Source organism: Halichondria panicea, chromosome 17 (assembly GCF_963675165.1).
Source record: "Halichondria panicea chromosome 17, odHalPani1.1, whole genome shotgun sequence".
Classification (NCBI taxonomy): Eukaryota; Metazoa; Porifera; class Demospongiae; order Suberitida; family Halichondriidae; genus Halichondria; species Halichondria panicea.
In genome coordinates this window covers 1,740,107-1,762,846 of record NC_087393.1, presented here as the reverse complement: position 1 = coordinate 1,762,846, position 22,740 = coordinate 1,740,107, and the positions used below count along the sequence as shown (strand labels likewise).

The 22,740-nt window shown below is 41.2% G+C and overlaps 5 protein-coding genes across 5 annotated transcripts; 3 read left to right on the top strand and 2 right to left on the bottom strand.

The window, feature by feature from the left end:
- Window positions 1-1,153: 1,153 nt before the first annotated feature.
- Window positions 1,154-4,688, bottom strand: LOC135350771 (probable outer membrane protein pmp6). The gene has a single exon (XM_064549604.1). It carries the CDS (start codon window positions 4,552-4,554, stop codon window positions 1,387-1,389), a length of 3,168 nt encoding a protein of 1,055 aa, XP_064405674.1. The 5' UTR covers window positions 4,555-4,688; the 3' UTR covers window positions 1,154-1,386.
- A 2,741-nt stretch (window positions 4,689-7,429) lies between these two features.
- LOC135350807 (developmentally-regulated GTP-binding protein 2-like) lies at window positions 7,430-16,254 on the top strand. Its single transcript, XM_064549648.1, has 12 exons — window positions 7,430-7,591; window positions 7,681-7,772; window positions 8,341-8,502; window positions 9,336-9,396; window positions 9,665-9,828; window positions 10,510-10,600; window positions 11,071-11,115; window positions 13,196-13,248; window positions 14,575-14,740; window positions 15,420-15,478; window positions 15,584-15,637; window positions 16,083-16,254. Exons 1-12 carry the CDS (start codon window positions 7,528-7,530, stop codon window positions 16,167-16,169), a joined length of 1,098 nt encoding a protein of 365 aa, XP_064405718.1. The 5' UTR covers window positions 7,430-7,527; the 3' UTR covers window positions 16,170-16,254.
- Window positions 16,255-16,624: 370 nt separating this feature from the next.
- On the bottom strand, window positions 16,625-18,578 carry LOC135350787 (fascin-like). The gene is made up of 2 exons (XM_064549624.1): window positions 18,221-18,578; window positions 16,625-18,024 (listed from the first exon to the last, which is right to left on the bottom strand). The coding sequence occupies exons 1-2, from the start codon at window positions 18,459-18,461 to the stop codon at window positions 16,790-16,792; spliced, it is 1,476 nt and encodes a 491-aa protein (XP_064405694.1). The 5' UTR covers window positions 18,462-18,578; the 3' UTR covers window positions 16,625-16,789.
- A 212-nt stretch (window positions 18,579-18,790) lies between these two features.
- LOC135350802 (actin, cytoplasmic) lies at window positions 18,791-20,280 on the top strand. The gene is made up of 2 exons (XM_064549641.1): window positions 18,791-19,141; window positions 19,266-20,280. Exons 1-2 carry the CDS (start codon window positions 18,887-18,889, stop codon window positions 20,139-20,141), a joined length of 1,131 nt encoding a protein of 376 aa, XP_064405711.1. The 5' UTR covers window positions 18,791-18,886; the 3' UTR covers window positions 20,142-20,280.
- An 88-nt stretch (window positions 20,281-20,368) lies between these two features.
- LOC135350789 (protein polyglycylase TTLL10-like) lies at window positions 20,369-22,738 on the top strand. The gene is made up of 3 exons (XM_064549626.1): window positions 20,369-21,632; window positions 21,879-22,039; window positions 22,507-22,738. Exons 1-3 carry the CDS (start codon window positions 20,516-20,518, stop codon window positions 22,678-22,680), a joined length of 1,452 nt encoding a protein of 483 aa, XP_064405696.1. The 5' UTR covers window positions 20,369-20,515; the 3' UTR covers window positions 22,681-22,738.
- Window positions 22,739-22,740: the final 2 nt, after the last annotated feature.

The following is a 22,740-nucleotide window of genomic DNA, read 5'->3' as shown; positions in this document are numbered from 1 at the left end:
CTAAGGACCATATATTTTTGTGACAAAAATGCTTTATGATTGTTTAAAACGTGTGGTGACTTTGTGAGGGTCGCATGGGACCAACCCAGGACAGTTTAACAGACTCTTGCAAAGGTACACAAGATTCCGCCTGAATTTAATAGTCAATTGGGATCAAGCAGGCCAGTTTATATCTTGTTCCTTCCCATAACTGGACCATGGAACAGCAAGGAGCATCCAGAGAGGAAATAGCTGGTATCAATTATAAGCGACCGCGTTTGGAAAACGTAGCCAGACAACTATAGTTACAAGCCAAAATACCGATTCTTCAACAAACTAGTCTTTAAGTATTCAAGAACTAATTCTATCAGGCACTTTAACAAATGACTTGTTAAGTTATGGAACGATCTACATCACATTGACTGAGGCCTTTTTCTACAATCAAACAAAATCTCAGCACAATAGCATTTTTTGAAGTATGTCCTAGTATATAGATTAGTGCACATTAATTAATATATCGGTATAACATAATTATAAGTGTTCTTTGTTGTTGATTTGCTTTTTTCTGTTTTAGTTTCTATGTTAGTCCAGATAATTATGTCAATTTGGCAGTCAGTATGCATGTAGATACAAGCCTCAAGACCAGCTTTGTGTTAACCTCGAGAACAAGCCGCTCATGGTATGAGGCCAGCACAAAATCTCTACTTCTGAGCAAAATTGGAAAATTTGACACTCCCTGAGAAATGGGCTATAAGTAGTCTGCAATTAAGAGAAGTTTGGAGAAATCCAATTTAGTGACCTTAATTATATACCTTAAGATGACATATTTTCCGTGAGTGCTATTTCTGCGAATGAGAGTTTATACTCGCAGATAATTGGAAAATGCAATGAATCTCCTTAAAACCACTTGCAAGTAATTAGAAACGTTATGGATAACATTAATTTCACAACTTGAGCAGGATTTAGTACCATGCAGCAAAATGAGCTAAACAGTGAAATCGCAAACAAATCTACCTGTGAAATATGTCACCTTAAGGTAGCTAAGGTCAAGTGGTTCCTGATCATACGTACATGTTTATTGATTACATGTTCACTAACATATAGGTTCAAAGTTTATTCATGGGTTACTTGATGTTTTTACAAGTACACTCAGCCATGCAGTCACTCACAGAAATCAGAATCACATAATAGGAGAAAAATAGGTGGATGAAAAAGAAAAATAGGTAGCTAAATTGACAAGAGATACTAAACTAAAGAAACTAATAAACTAGAGAAAAAAAAGACAAGAAAATTAAGTGACCGATCGAGCAAAATCTGTCAAGGCCTAGCAGCTATAAAGCATTGTGCTGCAAAAGTAGTTATGATTGAATATTATACTATATGGTACAGCTGCATGTGTGAGTTTAATTAATAATACATAGAAATAATAATGGGAAGTATAAATAAGAAAACAACATTTTGAAACTTTATGACAAGCCCACAACTACGTGCTGTAGCAGGTGCATCTGTAGAGTTTACCATAGGAATAATGACCTTTGGTGACACGGTTGGAGTGCTTGTCACATTAGCAGGCATTTTGGAATTAGGTGAAAAAAAGACGTTGTGCATTACAGTGCTACTGGTCTTTGAAGTAATGTAGGATGATGAGGTGATTTTGTATGTACTTGTTGGTAGTATGCTGCTCCTTACATCTGTCAGTTCAGACGAAATTTCAAAAGACTCGGTATAATTTGCTACGGACGATTCTGAATCAATGGAATGTATGAACGTTGGAATAGTATTTGAAAAAGATGTCTCAAAGGTGGGAATGGTCGTGATTGAAGTTGGACTTGGATCAATGGTGATATTCCGAACGATCTCATACACAACACAGCTAAGATCAGATCTGAATTCATTTTTCGAAATATTGTAGAAGTAGCCACTCTGAGTATTTAAAACTGTAATGTTGCTATTACAAGCACTGATTGTATTACCAGATAACACCGCTGTGTTACGGAAATCTTTTAAATTGTTCAAGGTGAGGCTAACACCATCAATGCTGAAAGCTCCACCAAAGGTACCAGCATAATTCATTACTATAATACTCTCACTAATTTGAATGGCACTCCCTTCGCTTTCAACAACAATTGCTCCTCCGTTTTGCCTTGCAGTGTTGTTGATGAAAGAACTCTCAAGTATGTCGATAAGAACAGGGAACCAAAATGAGGCTGTGTAAAATACACCTCCCAGGCCCCCTTGGAATGTTGCCGAATTATTCACAAAAGATGAGTTTTGAACACTCACTGTGCTTCCTTCAATTTGCATCACCCCACCATTAGGTGCTCGGTTGTAATTGAAGTTGCTATCCCTGATTGAAATGTTTGAACTTCTTATACAACAGGCTCCACCTCCCCATCCAAATGGTGTTGCTCTATTACTGATGAATATGTTTCCTATAATATCTATATTGTAGTGAATATAGTTAGATGACAAGCCAGACTGTATGCTAAAAGCACCACACGATGGTGCAGAGTTCGAACAAAAATTATTCCCAATCAATGAGAGATTGTAACTGCTACTGCCAAACAAATTTATAGCTCCCCCAAAACCTTGCATTGCCCTATTTCTGACGAATGCAGTGTCTTGTAGGATGCTCGATCCAGAGGCACAAAAGATACAATTCAAATCTATTGCTCCACCATTGTTCATGGCTTCATTACCAGCGAAGTCACTGTTACTGATAATTACTTGGGGTACTCTAATTGCACCTCCATTTGCAGCCGTGTTATTTTCAAAATTTGAATATTGAATTATTTCAATAGATCCACCACTTAGAGCACCACCGTTCCTTGATGCATGGTTGTTTGTGAAAGTACTTTGGTTGATCTGTCCAGCTCCAAATATAGCACCGCCAACAGTTCCAGCTCTGTTTCCATCAAATGACGATGTTTTAATTTTACCTCCATTCAAAATTAGAGCTCCACCAGATTGCCCGGAAGTGTTGTTCCAAAATGTGCTGTTCAAAATTACAGTAGAGCTACTTTCAAGGCAACCTGCACCGCCACCTAGTATTTGAGTATTAGTTGTAGTCGCTTTGTTAAAAGAAAAAGAACAAGATTTAATTATTGTAGCTCGTCTAATGTTTATAGCTCCACAGTGATTGGCTACATTCTCACTGAAGGTGCAGTTATCAATTTGGGTTTTTAAACTAGAAACGGTTGATCCTGGTTGGTAAATTGCACCTCCCCTTGAGGAAGTAGCTCTGTTGTTGATAAATGTGCTTGACGAAACAGTCAGTAACTGTCGACTTCGACTACTAGTAGATATCGCTCCACCGTTTTGTGTAGCTTCATTGTTTGTAAAGACACATCGTTCAATGAAGGTAGTAGTGTTTCCACCATATTCTGCAATTGCTCCACCCATTCTGCTTGCCAAATTGCTGGAAAATCTGCTATCACTGATTATAGTAGTAATGAATCTACTAGTCAGGACAATACCCCCACCGAATTGTGCTGTGTTGTTAATAAAGTCACTTTCGTTTATTAGTAGTGTGTTCAGGATAAAACCAGTGAAGTCCAATATTCCCTCTGAGAAAGATATAGCCCCGCCATGACCTGTAGCTGCATTGCTACGAAATGTACTTTGGGAGACTGAAATAGAAACGTTTGCACCAATGAATGAAAGGGCTCCTCCAGACGCACGTGCACTGTTACTATCTACACGTGCACTGTTATCTACAAATTGGCAGCCATGAATTACAACTTTTGAGCTGCTGCTTTGAATAGCTCCACCGGGTCCACCGCTTCCTACACTGACACTGTTACCTTGAAATACTGTTTTGATAACAGTAAGACTTCTACCTCCACTGTTAGTTGTTTCTATTGCCCGTGCTGAGAAATTACTAAATAGACTGTTTTCAATAGAAATATCAGATGTCTCACTGAGTAGTCCAGTAATGCGAGAACATAGTAGATCATTGGAAAATGTTATTAATTGAAGCTGAAGTGAGCTTGCAGCAATGGAAAGCATAGGTGTGTCTATCTGTCCAGTGCTGCGGCTACAAAGAAAGTTAGCTCTTAAGATTGTCGCATTAGCCACACTGGAAATTCTTAACAGGTATTGTGATAAGTAGTTTGTCGTGAGCTGAACATCATGGATTTGTACTTCATTTGTATCATGGAATAGATTCTGGACACACTCAATGAAAGTTATATGATATAGAGAAGTTCTATGAAACCTGGATATTCTTATTCCACCATAAATCAGAATATTGTTGATGATGTTTCCTATACAAAGCACATTAGCAAGTCCGTTTGCAGCATTCATTGTGAATGTATTTTGGTGATCACCCAACAAATTAAAGTTTGATGTCATCACATGGTATCCCGGTTCCAATTCTAGTGAGATGTTGTTTCTCGTTTGGAGAACAGATCTATCAATGTACTGTTGCAGAGTTATGCAATGTTCAATATCAAAGCCTGTTCGAGGGCAGTTGTAGAATTGACTCAATCCTGATGTAACAATGTAAAAGTTCTCAGAGCTTCCATACTGCACATTTAAGCAAGTGAATAGGAGAAACAGTAGATTCAGCATCATAGTGATCTTGAAATGTAGCTGCAGCCAGCACAAAATTGTTGAGCTCTTACTTTCAATACGAATTGTCTATGTCCAGTTAATCATAATTATAGGTATCATGTAAGGTTTACAGTGCACAGGATGTTGGTGCAACTTCTTGTTGAGTTCACAATGCAAAGGTAAATTTGATGCAAGATATTCATTACAGCACAGGAAGAAACTGAATCACCACTAAGGATGGATATTTCCTGCCATGCTAGGGAGCCAGCCTGTCTGTGTCAGAACACTAAAGTGCATACTTTAAATAGGGATTACATAATAATTATACTGACATACCTGTAAATTTAGTCCTTAACCAAATTTGCAAGCAATATTTTGAAGGGACTTTCAAGGAAGCAATTTGCTAGCAAAATGGGTTGTCCACGTGTCAAATTTAATACTGCATATAGAATAGCAATCAATGTTTGGGCCAATCAATTATCGCACGAAATATCTCCTACAGGGGCCGGAGAGCTGGAAAGCAGAAGTGCATGGTCCTCTCACAGACAATGGCCAAACATAACTTTGGGAGGGGTGTATAGCAATCAATATAATCTATGTATTTAGTGTGCGCATGCACAAATCCTGTAATTTCCGTACAATTCCTAAAAACAATAGCTGTGGGAGTTTCTAATATAAGTATGCATGATTATTGACTGAATTGAAATGAATATTACCTGCTATAATATGGTAGGCATTGTACGTGTAGATTTAGATAGACCACTCTAATTAGGCAGCCACAATTTTTACAGCAGAGCACTGAAGAGTTGTCCTTTGAGGAGTACATCGAACTGTCAGTCAAGCTGCAGTACAACCGCAATCATGACTGCAGTATGATGTTATGTACATGCATTGCCTGTTGTCTTGTGAAATCACTTTATCATTTTTTATGCAACTATACACCCATCTAGAATAGGGACAGAGGGAACTTGCAAAGTCAGCAAAAATTGTTATCGGCATACAATGCGTACAAGGTTAATATTATTCTTGACTGGTTTCCAAAAACATTATAAACACTCCCCTGGGGTAGTATATATGAGTCACTTTGACAAAACACTTCCGTATTCTGCGAAATTGATGAGAGGCTGATCATGGATAGTGCACTTATATTATTGCTCAGTGCCTGCGTTTATAGATATAATAATAATATCATAATCTACACACTTTAATCGGTACATGCATAGATTGAGTAGTTAACAGGGATTGGAACGGGATCACGTGCGACAATGACTCCAATGTTGCCTCTTGAAACCGTCCGTGTTACGGTTCAGAGTGCAATAGGCAGTGGGCGTTAACCTCCAGCAGCAACTAAAACCATGCTAAAACTCCTCTTCTCCAGCTTCTAAAGTTAGGCTGAGCACAACCCAGCCTATAAATCTCTAGTGTTCATCATTTGGAACCACATTAGTTGTGAATTTGTCCAAGTTTGAGTTTCAAGACGACCCTACAACACTTTTGTGAGTTTTTATATGCTTTTTCTCCCTAGAACCAGAGTTTAAATAATCTTTAACCTAGAAGAAGTATATAGTGTTTCAAAGTATTCCATTAGTGATTGTAATGAGCCACAATGGTGTTGATTGAAAAACATGTGTTGCTGATTTCAAGTATTAACTACGCTAATTAATTTATGTGTTTATTTGTACCTCTATGCAGAAGTGAAGAGGTTATAATTTCACAATTTTTAGTTATAGGCCAAGCATAGGAATAGGTTCATCGTAATGTCTTATTTCTATGACCTGAATGCATTCTTGTGAGAAGTTACACCTTGCTCAATTTAGTAGGTAAACGTTGAACATGTCGACCGTTTGTGTATGCAGATATGCCTTGAAGACCCAAATTTCAACATCATCAGGCAAATACAAGAAAGAAATAACTTCAGAAAGATTATGGGATCCCTATATAAGTTAAAAAGTCATAAAAGAACAAGAAAGTTTTTTCGTAGTTTTTGTTGTTTTTGTAACTTTTCCATACTAGCTTCATTTCAGTTTATATTTCACAAAAATGTCATAAATATCACAATAATAATGGCCAATAGACAGTTAATATTTCCAAATGGCCAACAGGCATAATAATATATAATTCTGTCTTTATAGAGCCTATACTGTCTTAGGTGAGATCCAGAGGAGAGTTTTGCTCATGCTACAAGCTCTCCCCTACAGCATGTATGCAGGAACGATCACATTTGATGCTCATCAGCCCTGTCTTCTGTCTTTTTGCTACTCATAGCCAGCCACCTTCGGTATAGCCTCGATTCAAGCCTAGTGGCCTAGTTTCGAGGCCTGATCATATACATGACGGCAACCGTAACACGGATGGTTTCATCCAGTTCTATTGCGTTTCCAATCCCTCTCCCTCCTTAATCTATGGTACATGTGAGAAATGCCTATACTTGTGCACTGCACAATATTGATTGCAACTTAACTTGTATACATACAATGTATTGGAGGAAACATTTTTCGCTGTTGATAATGCTGTTTTGCAGTCCATTTGCTCGAGTAATAATTAATTTCTACTTCTATACGGTAATTTCATGCTTGTATAGCACTAGCCTCTGCGCCCCCTTTGCTTTCAGTGAAGAACAACGTGACCCAAATAACGTTGTCCCCAAAACTGTATTTGAACATTGTTACAGACACAGTGACTCAGTATACCAGGATTTACCTTATGCATGTTTCCGCCAGCTGTTTTTACGTAGTGTACAGAATATCTATAAGTATCATCTTAGATATATCACACAGTGTTCACTTTTCTTGTTGCCTTCTATTCCTGGCTTGACTGTTTTAGTGAATCACAAACTTAACACTTCAGATGAGTTTGAGCTTTTCAGGCAGTGTGTTCAATTTTGTCTCAGCGAATTGTAATTTCACCATTAACGATCTTTACCTAAAGCACAGTTGTCCATGTGTATGTGTTTTTTGTTCAGCCGAAAAATAACAGAACAGTCTCCTGTAAACCATGGGCATCCTTGAAAAGATATCTGAGATTGAAAAGGAAATAGCAAGGACCCAGAAAAACAAAGGTTCTTAATATCTATCTCCAATTTTATTGAGCTGAGCTGTTCTGGTTCATGGACTTCAGTGTTCATATACTTTTCTTTAATATTTTCAGCCACTGAGTACCATCTGGGATTGTTGAAGGCAAAGCTTGCCAAGTATCGAGCACAGTTGTTGGACCCTCCAAAGTCAGCAGGTGCTGGAAAGGTGAGGCGCTATACCTCATGCTCTATAACATAATTATATAGGGAGCACTTTAGGATTAAGCCATTGTCGCCTTTGTGTGTGTGTGTGTGTGTGTGTGTGTGTGTGTGTGTGTGTGCGTGCGTGCGTGTGTGTGCGATTCACTTCAAGATGGACAGCTGTGCTTATTCACTTGTTTCTGTACATTTGAGCTGGTGTAGTAAAATAGTGCGCTATGGCAATGTACTCCCACATCTCATAATTTATATAAATCCCACATTGACCCTGGGCCTTTCCCCGACTTAATCACGTCTCTACAATATAGTCCTTAATACATACAATTGTCAAAGTGTTACTATTAGTTCCCTTCTTTAATCTCGGCGTACTTTGCGACCAAAAGGGATAACTTGAGATATGCAGCAGAAGTTGCATCCGTAGTGTTACAATGTTGCGTTGTTAATGAGGTCTCAGACTGGCTTATAAAATTAACTTGTAAATGCTGCAAGCCCTGGCTAATGTGACTAACGTTGAATAATGTGCTTAAAGTCCTGTTTGCTTTTTGACTACATTTCCACCTATATTATTTCTCTAGGGCGAAGGCTTCGATGTGATGAAGTCTGGTGATGCCCGAGTGGCATTAGTTGGATTCCCCTCTGTTGGCAAGTCTACCCTCCTCAACAAGCTCACCTCCACACACAGCGAGTCAGCCAGCTACGAGTTCACCACCCTCACCTGTATACCAGGGGTCATTCAGGTAACCCCCCAAACACTCACACTAGAACCTGTGTATTCCCCACAGCAGGGGTCGTTCAGGTACCCCCCAAACAAACGTACACTAGAACCTGTTATAGGTCGTTTAGGTACCCCCCAAATACTCACACTAGAGCCTGTAGCCTCGTTCCCAGGCCCATTTTTCTTTCTGTTGTGTATTCCCCACAGCAGGGGTCGTTCAGGTACCCCCAAACACCCACACTAGAGCCTGCTGTGTATTCCTCACAGCAAAGGTCGTTCAGGTACCCCCAAACACCCACACTAGAGCCTGCTGTGTATTCCCCACAGCAGGGGTCGTTCAGGTACCCCTAAACCCCACACTAGAGCCTGCTGTGTATTCCCCACAGCAGGGGTCGTTCAGGTACCTCCAAACCCCACACTAGAGCCTGCTGTGTATTCCCCACAGCAGGGGTCGTTCAGGTACCCCTAAACCCCCACACTAGAGCCTGCTGTGTATTTCCTACAGCAGGGGTCGTACAGTTACCCCCCCCAACACCCCACTAGTTGTATATCATCAGGTACCCCCATACACGCACATGCAGCGCAGTCCTGTTATGTAGGAGGGGAGAATTCCCTATGATATTAACCAAACATTCCTTCAAAACTGAGTACTACTGCTACTCTATTTGTGTAAATTGTAGGTATTGCCATGCAAACAAATTTCCCTTGTGAAGTTCAACAATGGGTCCCATGTACACGTGCATTTATCTGACTACGACAACCAAGTTACTGTTAAGTTACCAGATTTCGAATGCATTTGCGTATAAGCCTGATACTATTGACGAACTAAACACACTATCTTATTTCACACTACAGTACAATAATGCCAACATTCAGTTGCTGGATTTACCCGGGATCATAGAAGGAGCTTCTCAAGGTAAGTATGTCTGGTAAAGGGTCATTCTGCTTGAAAGCTACAAACAGACCCACTTGGTGGCTTAGTGGGTGATCTGTTCCACTATTTAACATTCTGTCAATGTCATGGGCCTGAAGTGAAACACGTACATACTTGTCAATTCCATGTACATCATTGTCTGATAAAACATTAATAACGTCCGTAAACCCCCCTCCGTTTAGGGGTCCGTAAAAGTGCAGATCATTAGTATGTACATTTTACTGATAGTCACCCTCACACACGCACACAGGCAAGGGGCGTGGTCGTCAGGTGATTGCAGTGGCCCGTACGGCTGACCTTGTCCTCATGATGCTTGACGCTGGTAAAGGTGACATACAGAGGAGGTTACTGGAGAAGGAACTCGAGGCAGTGGGCATACGACTCAACAAGAAAGTCCCTAACATTTACTTTAAGGTCAGTCCTGGTCAGTCCTGCTAGTGGCACTGTGTCAGTGCAGCCCTGCCTGCCGTGGTGCTCAGATCTTTTAAGTATTATGCAATTGTCAGGAATTAATGCTTTAAGGAATTATAGCTGTGACGTTGACTACATCATACATGTACATGTACTTCGCCTTCCCCTTGTTCTATCACAGCTAGTGTGCTCATGTTAGCAATTTCAATCTCATAATTATATACACATTGTACGCCAGGCCAAAATTGAATTGATGCATGCACATAACAGCTAGGATAGAGCATAATTTGATGCACTTTAGTCTTAAGCAACTAACTTTCTTGTCACATGTTTGAAGATTGGAAGGTGTATATTTTACTCTTTATATACAGTGAAAAATCTACCATACTGCCGAATGGTCCCTTTTCTCAGATTCGGACACCTTACAGGGTTTCATCTAGGATTAAAAGTTTGGGGGGGGTTGGAAAAACGGTTGACCACTCCCACATTTATTGATCATACCCTCTATTACCTGCTAGTGCGTCACGTAGATCTAGTTACATATTGCACATACTAATGTGATGATGTCATCATTTTAGGGAGGAAGGTTCACCCCTGCCCCCCCCCCACTAGATGAAACCCTGCCTTATTGGTAGCTGCATGATCCACACACGTTGAGTGTACGATTGTCTCTGTTACATGTAGGTGAAGAAAGGAGGAGGTATGTCCATCAACTCTACTATCACTCTCACCAAAATGAGCGAGAGATTGGCACAGCTCATTCTACACGAGTACAGTATCCTCACTGTTCTGTAACTAGCCGTCTAATTTGTCTAATTTATCTAGTTATAGCGTAAACAACTGGTATACAGTGAAACCGGTCACCCTTTAATTAAGGCAGGCCATCCCAAATGTACATAGTATAGCATGTAGCAGTAGTAAATTGTGGCATATGTGTGTCTTTATTGTAGTCACTGCAAGATATTGACAGGTTTCACTGTATTCTAATCAAGTAACAGTGTTTGGTACCGGTACAATATGTGTACGTAGCTCACGTAGAGACCACAAGCACTATATGTATACGTCATGTAGGTAGAATGGTGTACATGTTGCTCAAATCAGTACATGCACATGCTGAGCATAAAGTATAGTGTGGGAAAGATAGCACCCATCTAAAATCATTCACCATTATTTATAGTGTTGCTGTACGTGTTGTCATCAATTGCCCAATGTGCCCAATGTGTTGTCCTTGACTGTGTGTCACAGAGATATTCAACTGTGAGGTACTGTTCAGAGAAGACTGCACTGCAGGTGAGCCGTGTATAGGGTCGAGCCGGTCATATTGCCAAGGGAACCCACGCTACTAATTAAATGTCCTGTAGTAGTCTTTGAAGTTCTGAATACAAGTTTAAGAATTTACAACGTAAATGTCCCCTTTGCTAAGGTGGTTTCATAGTACAGGGTGTGGTAATTATAAGCCAATGGATCTTATTACCCAGTAATCATTCCTTCTGCTGGCCCACCCAACTTTTGTGTCAAATACAAAGATTCCTTAAATCATTGCACACATCCAACTCTCACTGGAGGGCTAAAATGCAATCATGGCTTTTGATTGGTTCAGCAAAACCTGTTACACGTATAAGGCAATGTTATTCTAAAGCCCTAGGTTCCAATTCAAGCCATTGTCATCTAGTTTCCCAGCTGTGTGTGAAGCAGGTGTGCTTTTCTAAACCAGCTAACAATACCTTACCATGTAAGGCAGTTTGCTGCCTGTCTGAGGCTGTCTCCCTGCTAAACTGTGGTCTTGTTGTGTGGCTAGTGGAAGGAAATGTGGTGTGGAATGTTGGTTACTATGGTTAGTCTGACCACTAGGAATGGGCCCGTGCATCTCTCTGCCTGCTCCTCCTACAATTGTGCCTTTTAGTAAAGATGTGTACCATTCTAGCCATGCACAAACATCTCCAACTAGCCACTAGCCAATAGCCAGTACACAGTATTCACACAGTTTATTCATGGTCTCTTTGTGTGGGTAGCTACTGAATGGATGCTAATTCATAGCCAGCTCCATGCATCCCAGCCAGACTCTTTGCCTGACCTTTTAAGGCAATTTCTGTAGCTAGTTCTGTTGAAATTACTGCGTTCCTACTATGAGCTGATTAGGAAGGCTGTATGAACCGTACAATGTACACAATGACAAGTTGTCTCCAATACACATATAAATTAATGCACCGTGTTTACATGAGTATGATGAGAAACTGTGATTTGAAGTTGTGAAGTTGTGTACATACATGTAACTCCTAGAAACTAGTTGAGTTTGTGCATGTTTTAGGTACGTGTAAATAATGCAGAGAATAGCATGCTTAGTATATACCAACAGTGAACACTAATCCTGGAAAGTGGGTGTAGTTGTGTACTAGTCTGGTAGGGGGTATGTGTGACTGTGTTGTAGAGGGGAGTGTTCGTCAAATTCATTACCATGAGCATTTTATTAACGACATTCATAGGAAATTTATAGCCAAGAATGTGCGCTATGTGTACAATCAAGTGTCGTCAAAGCTAAGGGGGTAGGTGGGTGGGTGTGTGAAGATCAGCTGGCGTCTTGTTTGTATCTCTGACGTCTGCATGGGTGTGGCAGCTACATGTAGCCATTAAGAGTATCACTGTCTCTTTGCCTTTTTGTGTACTTTGGCCTGTAGGCCTGGTGTTGTTTCTCCCCATCAGCTATGATTTCACCCTTTGCTACGTAGCTGTGTAGGAATAGAGTTCAAAGCATTTGGGATAAATTATCAGTGGAGATTTTATCAAACCTCAACAGTCGTCTGACACAATGACCAGACCATCCCTACTCTCTTGTTCGTGTGTACACCTGTGTACAGTACAAGGACTACATAGATGCTGATAGCCTTTAACTGCCCTCTACAGTACAAAATGTTTTTTCATAAAAATGAACCTGTGTGGTGCATGTATCCCACATGTTCAATGTGGTTTGTATGGGATGTGTCCAGGAAATTATCAGATGTGCTCACTGACCACAATGACCCTTAGAGGCTAACCATACACTCACTCCTGATACATGTACTGTACTGTGTATAGGGCCTAGGTCATAGGCCACACTCCTGATACTGTATATAGGCCCTAGGTTATAGGCCACACTCCTGATACTGTATATAGGCCCTAGGTTATAGGCCACACACCTGATACTGTATATAGGCCCTAGGTTATAGGCCACACACCTGATACTGTATATAGGCCCTAGGTTATAGGCCACACACCTGCGTATATATATATACATTTCAAATTCACTGTTTGTATAGAATGATTCTATTTCCTTTACTCAAATGTAGTTATCGAGTCGGTGTGATTGCATGTTGTTGCTTTTGTTTCCCTGCAGATGATTTTATTGACATCATTCTAGGAAACAGAGTCTACCTGCAGTGCCTCTATGTAAGTATGCACTTCGTGTTGGTAGGGTAACGGTTTGCCAACGTGTGTGTGATCACCAGCTTTGATAGTGCTTAAGTGTAAGTCCATTGCCTAGCAACCAAAGGTTTTATCAAGCTGACGAAAGGGTGATGTGTCAGTAGGGTGGGCAATGGGCCCAGAACTGCATCAGTTGTAGTAGGGATGCCATGTGTGGGGGGGGGGGGTCGAATATTAAGTATAAATCCTAGGGAGACTTACTGTTGTATATGAAGCTTGAGACTTACTGTTGTATAGGAAGCTTGAGTCTTAAAGTAGTTAGCAGAAAGCTTATGTATGTAACGTACTACATGTAGTACTATACACACATACCTGTATGTTCCACGTTTGGCAGCTGATGTGTTGTATCCATGTGTTCCTACACTGCACACAATGTCCTAATAGCCCTAATGCCATTGTTCTTGGCCTTTAAAGAGAGGCCACTTTGTAGCTTTACAAATAGTATATTAGTGTAACTGGCCTGTCTTCAATCCCTATATTGAGTGTTGCAAAGATGTTCAACAATGGTTGTTGAACATCCCTTTACTTTAGTGTGTCCAACTTGTCAATGAGTGATTAATTAATTGGGTTAGCTTGTTGTCCCAAAGTACAGTGTATACATGTAGCTGGAAAGTATGAGCTACGTAGATATGAGGGTCAGGTACTGTAGTGCATTTAGTGAGATTGTGCACAAGTGAAGTTAGTGAAGTTGTTGTTCAACAAAACTCTAGGAATTTAGGATTTGATGAAACATCTCACGTCTCATTGTTTGCGACTATTGTCACATTTGAGGGATTAGTCTGTGAAGTGGATCAATTATCATGTACTAAATTAGGTGACTATCCAACGAGAATGTTTCCACAGATATAGGTTTGGGAAATGTATCCAGTTAGCAAGAATGCTGTACATGGAATAAAGCAATCACTGTAATTTTAGCAAATTGTCTCCATTTTCACCCTGTGCTAATGTGGCGAGTGTTGTCATTCCCAGTCATTAGTAGGTTACTGGATACACCTTTGATGAATGTGTACGCAGAGGAGGTTGACGTGTAGGAGCAATTGGGCAATTAACTACGATTATTGTAGAGTCAAAAAGTGCCAATTACATCTAATTGCTACATGTCCTACCTGGTTGGTTTAAGTTTAATTATCATAATTATGTTAATTAACCTAATTCCTAAGTACATACATTGCTACCAACCATGGTGGTCATATTTTGAATAGCCATACCTTAGTTAGTTATTAGTACATAATTTTTATATCTTTATAATTATTACATTCTGCCTGCCCTCCCACGCACATACGGTAACAGTGCTATAACAAGGTAGACCAGATCAGCATGGAGGAAGTGGACCGTTTGGCACGGGAACCGGACAGCATTGTGATCAGCTGTGAGATGGAACTGAACCTGGACATCCTCCTCAGTCGAGTGTGGGACTACCTCTCCCTCATTAGGGTCTACACAAAGAAAAGGGGAGGTGAGAAGGGAGCTTGTGGAGAGGGGAAAGTTCAACATGAAATATTCTTATATCTAGGGCCTTATCCCCTAGCCACTGTTCTAGTCATTAATTTAGTATACATAAAGTTGAGCCCTCTGTGTGTGGAAGTGGTTAAAACCTGATTTTCAAGCATAACAACCTAGCTGTTTCTATAAAATAATGTAGAAGGGAAAACCACAATCATAAGCTGCTTGTAGAAAGCTTAGGCCAAGTTTCACATAAATGACTACAATGTCTGTATTGACTATAGTGAGCTAATGAACTACTCAGATTGTGGGCGTTGTAGTTATTTGTAACAGACTGGGGTAGGAGACATTGTACTCCACAAACATCTCTGCTATGATTTTGAAGGGACATAGAATGAATAGCAATGTGCTGTATGTGTGATGTCATAATTATCCCACCTTAGTGTCTCACCAAAATTAGGTGATTTATTACAGTACATGTACTTGGTTGGACTGCAGGTTATCATAACTTCCTTTACAGGCCAGCTGTTAGGTTGTGCCATTGATCTGCAATCATGGCTGCTAATATTGAATGGCCCAGATGTGACATGTGTACACACACAAGTCGAACAATATCCCTTGCACACCCACACGCACACACACACACACACACACACACACACACACACACACACACACACACACACGTTTAGAACCTCCTGATTTCAAGGACGGGCTTATTTTGAGGAAGGGTTGTACAGTTGATCATGTGGTAAGAAAGGCTACAAATTGTACTGAGCTGTACAGCTAATACATACTGTATCAGGAGTACATTAAGACTGTATGTATATAGTTGACTGTGTGTTCACCCACACAGTGCCATGCCATTCATCGAACCATTGTGGACACGTTCAAGTACTCCCTCGTCTGGGTGAGTCGATCATCACTTGACGTACCGTGGATGTACATGTATAATTATGAAAGTAAAAGATGATGCGTGAAGTAATTCTATGAAAACAGTATATATAGCCCCAGGGACAATGTACGTATATACATCAAAGTAGCTATCATCGTATTATGTTGTTGGTATAGCTACACGTAAGAATAACATCCAGGCATTGAACTGCTTTCCCAGGTACAAGTACAGTTAGTTATAACTGTACTTCTACTCACTACTGTTTCCATAGAATCACTATACATTGATTGCATGTACCAAGTATCTGTTCCTTCTCACACAATTGTACATGTGCCAAACTGCATTGTGGTTCTTAATGCACTCCTCTGTACCACACTGTAGCTACGTGGAGGGCAATTCCCTTGCTCGAGTGTTCACACTGTTTTTGGTTTTACTCCCCCACCCCCACACACACACACAGGGTACGAGCACCAAGTACAGCCCCCAGAGAGTAGGACTACAGCACTCCATGAACGATGAGGATGTTATACAAGTAGTAAAGAAATGACATTACTAGCACCATAATTGTTTGTATTCAATCATGAAACATCAGCTGATTGCTAAAATAAGCGTTCATACTGTATAATAAACAATCCAGTTGTTATGTACCCAATTAAGTAACAGCATATTACTTTAGCATAATAGAACACTTACAGGTACAAAAAAATGGTTAGTAACGACTAATAATTGTGTGTGTTTATACTCGAGACTAGAATGAGCATTCATTTCAATGTTGTCATTAATAATTAGATTATCCGCCAACAGCTGATATGTGGTTAAACGTAGTTTAAATCGTGTAAAAAATTGAACCAACAGTTTCGAGGATCAATATAATTATGAAACTAGTACTCAACATATATAGGGCTATATAGCCATAATAATTTAACGTAATCTCATGCAGATAATTATACCAAGAGTTACTTTTGTTATAACTGAGTTTGCTGCCTCAATTCTAACATATGCTGCTTGTTAACCAATAATATTAATTATATCACATACTAACATTGCACAAAAATACACATACTATAGGGAAAAACTAGTGATACAATGAGCTAAGACAGTACACATTATCAGATGACTAATAATTGTTCAAATCACGTTGTTGCTGAGAGTGGGGGTGAAGTTCAGTTAGTACTCCCAGAGAGTGTTCTTTTCAACGCTGTCTCCCGTTGCTGAAAATCCGCCATTTTGTTGACCTTTGAGATATTTGCCGTTTTCGGCAACAATAAGCATTCGAGTGTGAGCACGTAGCTCAATGAAGAAATCAGTTGCCTTGTCTCCATGGGTGGTGATAGAGCTATCGGCTTCCACTTTCCAGAATTTTCCGGACACAGCTCTCAAATTAAAGACACCAGCAGAGCAAGTCATGCCAAAGACATCGTATTGCGAGCGATTGCACTCCAAGGTTCCAGAGCTTCCCTTTGTTCCAACGAAACCGAAGTCCCCGCGCAGCACAACAATCGGCCGATTGATAAACTCAAACACAAACTTGCAGTTGTCTGCCATTTCGGCACTACTAGCAGAGATTTTCCCATTAGACGTCACTGAAAAATACCTTCCATTGGCAGCTCTCAGAGCAACCAAAGGTCCCATCCATTCAACGGTGAATTGAGCCGTTTCCCTAGAGAAATCGCCTCCTTCAGCTGTAAGAGTAGCTCCGCTGTTCCAGTAATTCTTGTTGTTGGAACGGAAAGCCCACTTGACGTTGCCAGACAAGTCAGATCGATCCACAGCCTCCATCTGAAAAATTTCAGTATCCGTGGCGTCTGAGTGGTTCGCCCTGACTTCAACACCGTCACGAATCGAAACATACTTGCCGTTGCTAGCAATCAATCGAATTTGGGGATGAGAATCCTCGATGTAGAAAAGCTCGTCTTTACCGATGCTGCTTTTCCGGGAAGTGATCTTTGCCGCATGACCGACAGCAGTAAGGTAGCAACCTTTGCAATCTTTGAAAGAAACCTGAGCATCACGGAAAACGAGGGTATAAAGGGAATTGTCATCGAGCTCATCAACCAGCTCTCCATCGCGACGAAGGTACTTAGTGTTGGCAGCACGAATGGCATATCGTCCCGAGTGATACTCTAAGATAAGCATGGCATCGTAGCCCCAGGGGATCTCCTCTTTGCAGTTCAGACTTTCTCCATCCTCTGCCAGATGCACGTACGTCTTCCTGTTGACATTACGTAGGTTAATCTGAGGGTGGAGAGCGAGATGGATCATGTAGAGGTTGGTGGGGTCGACCGTCTGATCGTAGCAAGAGAGATCATCTCCTGATCCGCCAACGTATCGACCGAATGCGACACTCTTGATGGCCACTTGTCCGCTTTCTTGGGTTTCCAAGATGAATTTCTGCCCATCACCTGAGGGGATATAGGGGTCAGTGACATACAATACAGCAAGCTAGCTAGCAACTATTATAGTGGTATACTAAACCATGATGAAGCAAGCTGATCAAGATCAGATGCATGCAATGCTTGTGTAAACTGTATGAAAACTGATCTCTAGCTAGTCATAACAGCATGAGCAAGCTCAAGATGCACGCAAACTAGGACTCACCAACACTGTCTCCAGAGCAGTCCAGCTTCCCCTTGACGTCAGCAGTCAAAAACTTTCCAAACGAGTTCTTGAGAGCGATTTTGGTCTCATCCACACGAATCAGGGTCCAAATCTGTTTCTTCTTCAGAGAGGAACCATTTGCAACGACCTTATCTTGGAATTTCTCCCCTGTCAAATACTTTCCAACGGAGTTGACCATTCCGAAGGTCCACAGCAGAGTCTCGTTGAATCCCGCAGCCATGTTAGAACTTATTTGCAAGCTAGGTGATTGACAAATGCAGGAGCAACTTTTTGCACAACAAAACAGAGGCTGCAAGATGCAAGTGACTGCAAAGGAGGGGTGTGTCAAGTGTGAAGCAAAAAAGATGGGCGTGTTGCATCAAACGTTCCCATTGCGGCCATTTGCAGGACTGCGTTCTGTAATTTGATTGGTCAGAGCTGATCTAGGCATTAGGTTGGGAGAACATAGCTTCAGCCAATCAGATTGCTCTATTAGTCCACTCTTGCCTTTTTTGGTAAAAATTCCATAACCTCAATGACTGGGTGTGTCACTCAGAGCAAGTAATACCCTGCAAAAACTGCAGTTGCTCCACTGTTTCGCTCGAGCCCTTGTTGAGTCGTTTGAAGTTCTTTCTCTCCAGTAAAACCTCACCAAAACTAGCCAAAATGTGTGACGACGATGTTGCTGCGTTGGTTGTAGACAATGGATCTGGTATGTGCAAAGCCGGATTCGCTGGAGACGATGCTCCCAGAGCTGTCTTCCCCTCCATCGTTGGAAGACCCCGTCATCAGGGAGTGATGGTTGGTATGGGACAGAAGGACTCATACGTAGGAGATGAGGCTCAGAGCAAGAGAGGAATCCTCACTCTCAAGTACCCCATCGAGCACGGAATCGTCACCAACTGGGATGACATGGAGAAGGTGAGAAATTATTTTTATTTAGTCTACTAGCTGCAGCTAAAGCAGTCTATTAGCTTATTAGCTTGTAAACAAGTATTTGATTGTAGTTATTTGCAGCATTGATTGGGTGTTCTTTTCCCTGCAGATCTGGCATCATACCTTCTACAATGAGCTGCGTGTTGCCCCCGAGGAGCACCCCGTCCTGCTCACAGAGGCCCCCCTCAACCCCAAGGCCAACCGTGAGAAGATGACCCAAATCATGTTCGAGACCTTCAACACCCCAGCAATGTACGTCGCCATCCAGGCTGTGCTCTCTCTGTACGCCTCTGGACGTACCACTGGTATCGTGTTCGACTCTGGTGATGGTGTCTCCCACACTGTGCCCATCTACGAGGGATACGCTCTTCCCCACGCCATCCTCCGTTTGGACTTGGCTGGACGTGATCTGACCGACTACCTCATGAAGATCCTGACCGAGCGTGGCTACTCTTTCACCACCACTGCCGAACGTGAGATCGTCCGTGACATCAAGGAGAAGCTCTGCTACGTTGCCCTTGACTTTGAACAGGAGATGGGAACTGCTGCCTCCAGCTCATCGGTCGAGAAGAGCTACGAGCTCCCTGACGGACAAGTTATCACCATTGGAAACGAGCGATTCCGATGCCCTGAGGCTCTCTTCCAACCCAGCTTCCTCGGAATGGAGTCTGCCGGTATCCACGAGACTTGCTACAACTCAATCATGAAGTGCGATGTTGACATCCGTAAGGACCTGTACGCTAACACCGTCCTCTCTGGAGGTTCCACCATGTACCCCGGAGTTGCTGACCGTATGCAGAAGGAGATCACTGCCTTGGCACCACCCACAATGAAGATCAAGATCATCGCCCCACCAGAGAGGAAATACTCTGTATGGATCGGAGGTTCCATCCTTGCCTCTCTCTCCACCTTCCAACAGATGTGGATCTCAAAGCAAGAATACGATGAGTCTGGCCCATCCATTGTCCATCGCAAGTGCTTCTAAGCAGCGGATAAACATTTAGTTCTTAACCTTATCACTAGTTTCAGACATTGACAATGCTTAGTAGTTTATGTTAAATTATGTTATGCATCTGCATCTGTAGTGTGTGTGCTGTGTTTTTCTTGATAAAACTTTTACAGTACCTTTGTGAAGAATTATTTCAGACTACGTATACTAAGACTTGTGGGTTTATTGAAATACTTGTGGGTGGGTGGTGCCGGTGGGCTATAATACGGATGCTATGCTATAATGTGAAAGCACAGCATATAAATGTTGGTAAATCTGTGTCTACCGTATGCCACGGCGTGCATCGTGTTTGGTTCAAGCTCTAACATGGTGTGGATTTGATTTGATCCTCTGAAGAATGTGTAAAAGTTATGGCTATCTCAAGCTGGAAAAGAAACATCAGATTAGGATTGGTAATTTTGGGGGCGGGGCTAATCTGTACTTATCTTTACACTAGAGCCATGAAAAATGCACCTACAGTGACTGTAGTAAAAAGGAATACGGAAATAATAAATAGATTGAAAGTAGAAGAAAATACGGTTTCAGTGAATGTGAATATTTCCGAAGGGGAATGTCGATGGATAAAGCCATGGTTCAATCGCCCTGTTTCAAGTTTCGAACGTACCCAAATGATATTTTTCGGTAAACCTTTTATGCAATCCTTGAAAAATATAGCCACTGAGCGTCATTGGGGCTTGGGTTTGATACTCAATGATTCTACGTCTGGACTTTCTCGTTTGCACAACTATTTGTCTGTACATGATTCGTTCACAATTGTGATTACCTCATCAAGATTTTATAAATATTTTTCCCTGCAAAATCTCTCCCAGTCCAAGAATTCTTTAGTGTCTGCAGTTCGCTATGCTTTTAAAATCACAGGAGGCAAAAAGGGACAACTGGTTGCTTTTCGAGAGCATTTCTTGAAATATGGATGCAGTTTAGATGACCTAGAGGTGATGCCAAGATCCTTTTTATTGGATAGCACGAAAGAATGTCTACAATTCTTTAAGTATGCGGACAAGAATCCAGACAACTGGTGGGTGCTCAAAGAATCTTCTGGCTATGGAGGAACTGGAATAACCATTCACAGCAATCTCACAAAGCTCTACAAGGATTTCAGCTTGTGCACAAACACTAAAGAGTATGTTGTTCAAAAGTACTTACCGAGTCCTTTGTTGCTGCACAAGAGGAAATTTGATATACGTGGTCTTGTTTTGATTGCTTCGACTCAACCGTACCTTTTGTTTCATCACAATGGCTACCTTAGAGTGTCCATGAAACAGTTCTCTCCACAAGGTGGTAAAGAAGCTCATATTACCAATAGTCACTTACAAGTCAATGCCAAGAATTATTCACCCGACGAGCATTTGTGGTCATTTGAAAGGTTTCAGAGCTACTTGGATGAGTATGTACCTGAAAATAACGACTTTGTTAGATCACGTCTGGTTCCTTTTATCAAGAAGACTGCTCTGTTCATTCTACAAACAGGTGTGTACATGTATGTCTGTCATCGTCGCTCAGAATTTTTATCATTTCGTAGTTGTTACTTTAGGGGTGAGCACTACCACAGACTTAATTATTAGCTGCGTATTGGAACCTTCAATTTTACCCATAAATTATAGTGCATATAACAAGCTCTATAGTGCATGTACAAAACCTCAGTATACAGAAACATGAATTTATGCTGCCCTATGTGTTCCCTCCCACCCTAACACTGTATATATATATATATAGGTAGGGGCGGAGTGTTTCAGAATTCACCCTCCAGTTACCAGCTGCTGGGGCTGGATTTCATGGTGACGACTGATCTCCGTGTCTGGTTCATTGAGGCCAACAACTACCCCCTCTGGCCAACTGGCTCCAAACGTATCGATCACCTCATGAACGCCATGGGAGTAAGTCAGTGGAATATATAATTATAGTTAAGCCTCCTTTTTATTGAGGGGGCTCTCAGTCTAAAATATATCAAAGCTATATTATGAACCTATCAACATTTCTACGTTACGAAAATAACCCGGTATTTCCAATTTTCATGGACTGACCTTTTCCTGAAATAAAACCTTTACCTGCAATGGCTGCATGTTCAGTTACTTTACAAATGTATGTTGTATGTGCTGCAATAATAAATGTGGAACCTCCTATAAAAGCCCTTCCTAGCCTCTCAAAAATAGAGTCACTGTCAGTGTACTGTATACACCACCGTTTTTTCATCAGTGTGCATGTAGGTAGTCACCTCCCAACCAATTTAATAAGATCAGCCTCTGTAAAGACAGGCTTTGGCAGTTTGCCACTAGTTTTGCAATGTCATATTTCCCCGTATAGTTGGTTGCAAATTGCTAACTAATTTCTTTCGTCCATTCAGAATGCCATGTTTGACCTGCTCTTTGCACTGAGAGAGAGCCCTCTGCAATTTGTTGCTATGAAACCAGGCAGCAAGTACAAGTCATGGGAACTAATGTGGAATGAAATGGATGAAAAGTGTTCAAATGTACCGCTTTATAACCCATGTGACCTTTTTATTAACCCAGAAAATTAATGTGATTTTTGTTTTTATTTTTTAGTGTTTGTACCATATTCAAGTTATTTTTATGCTGTT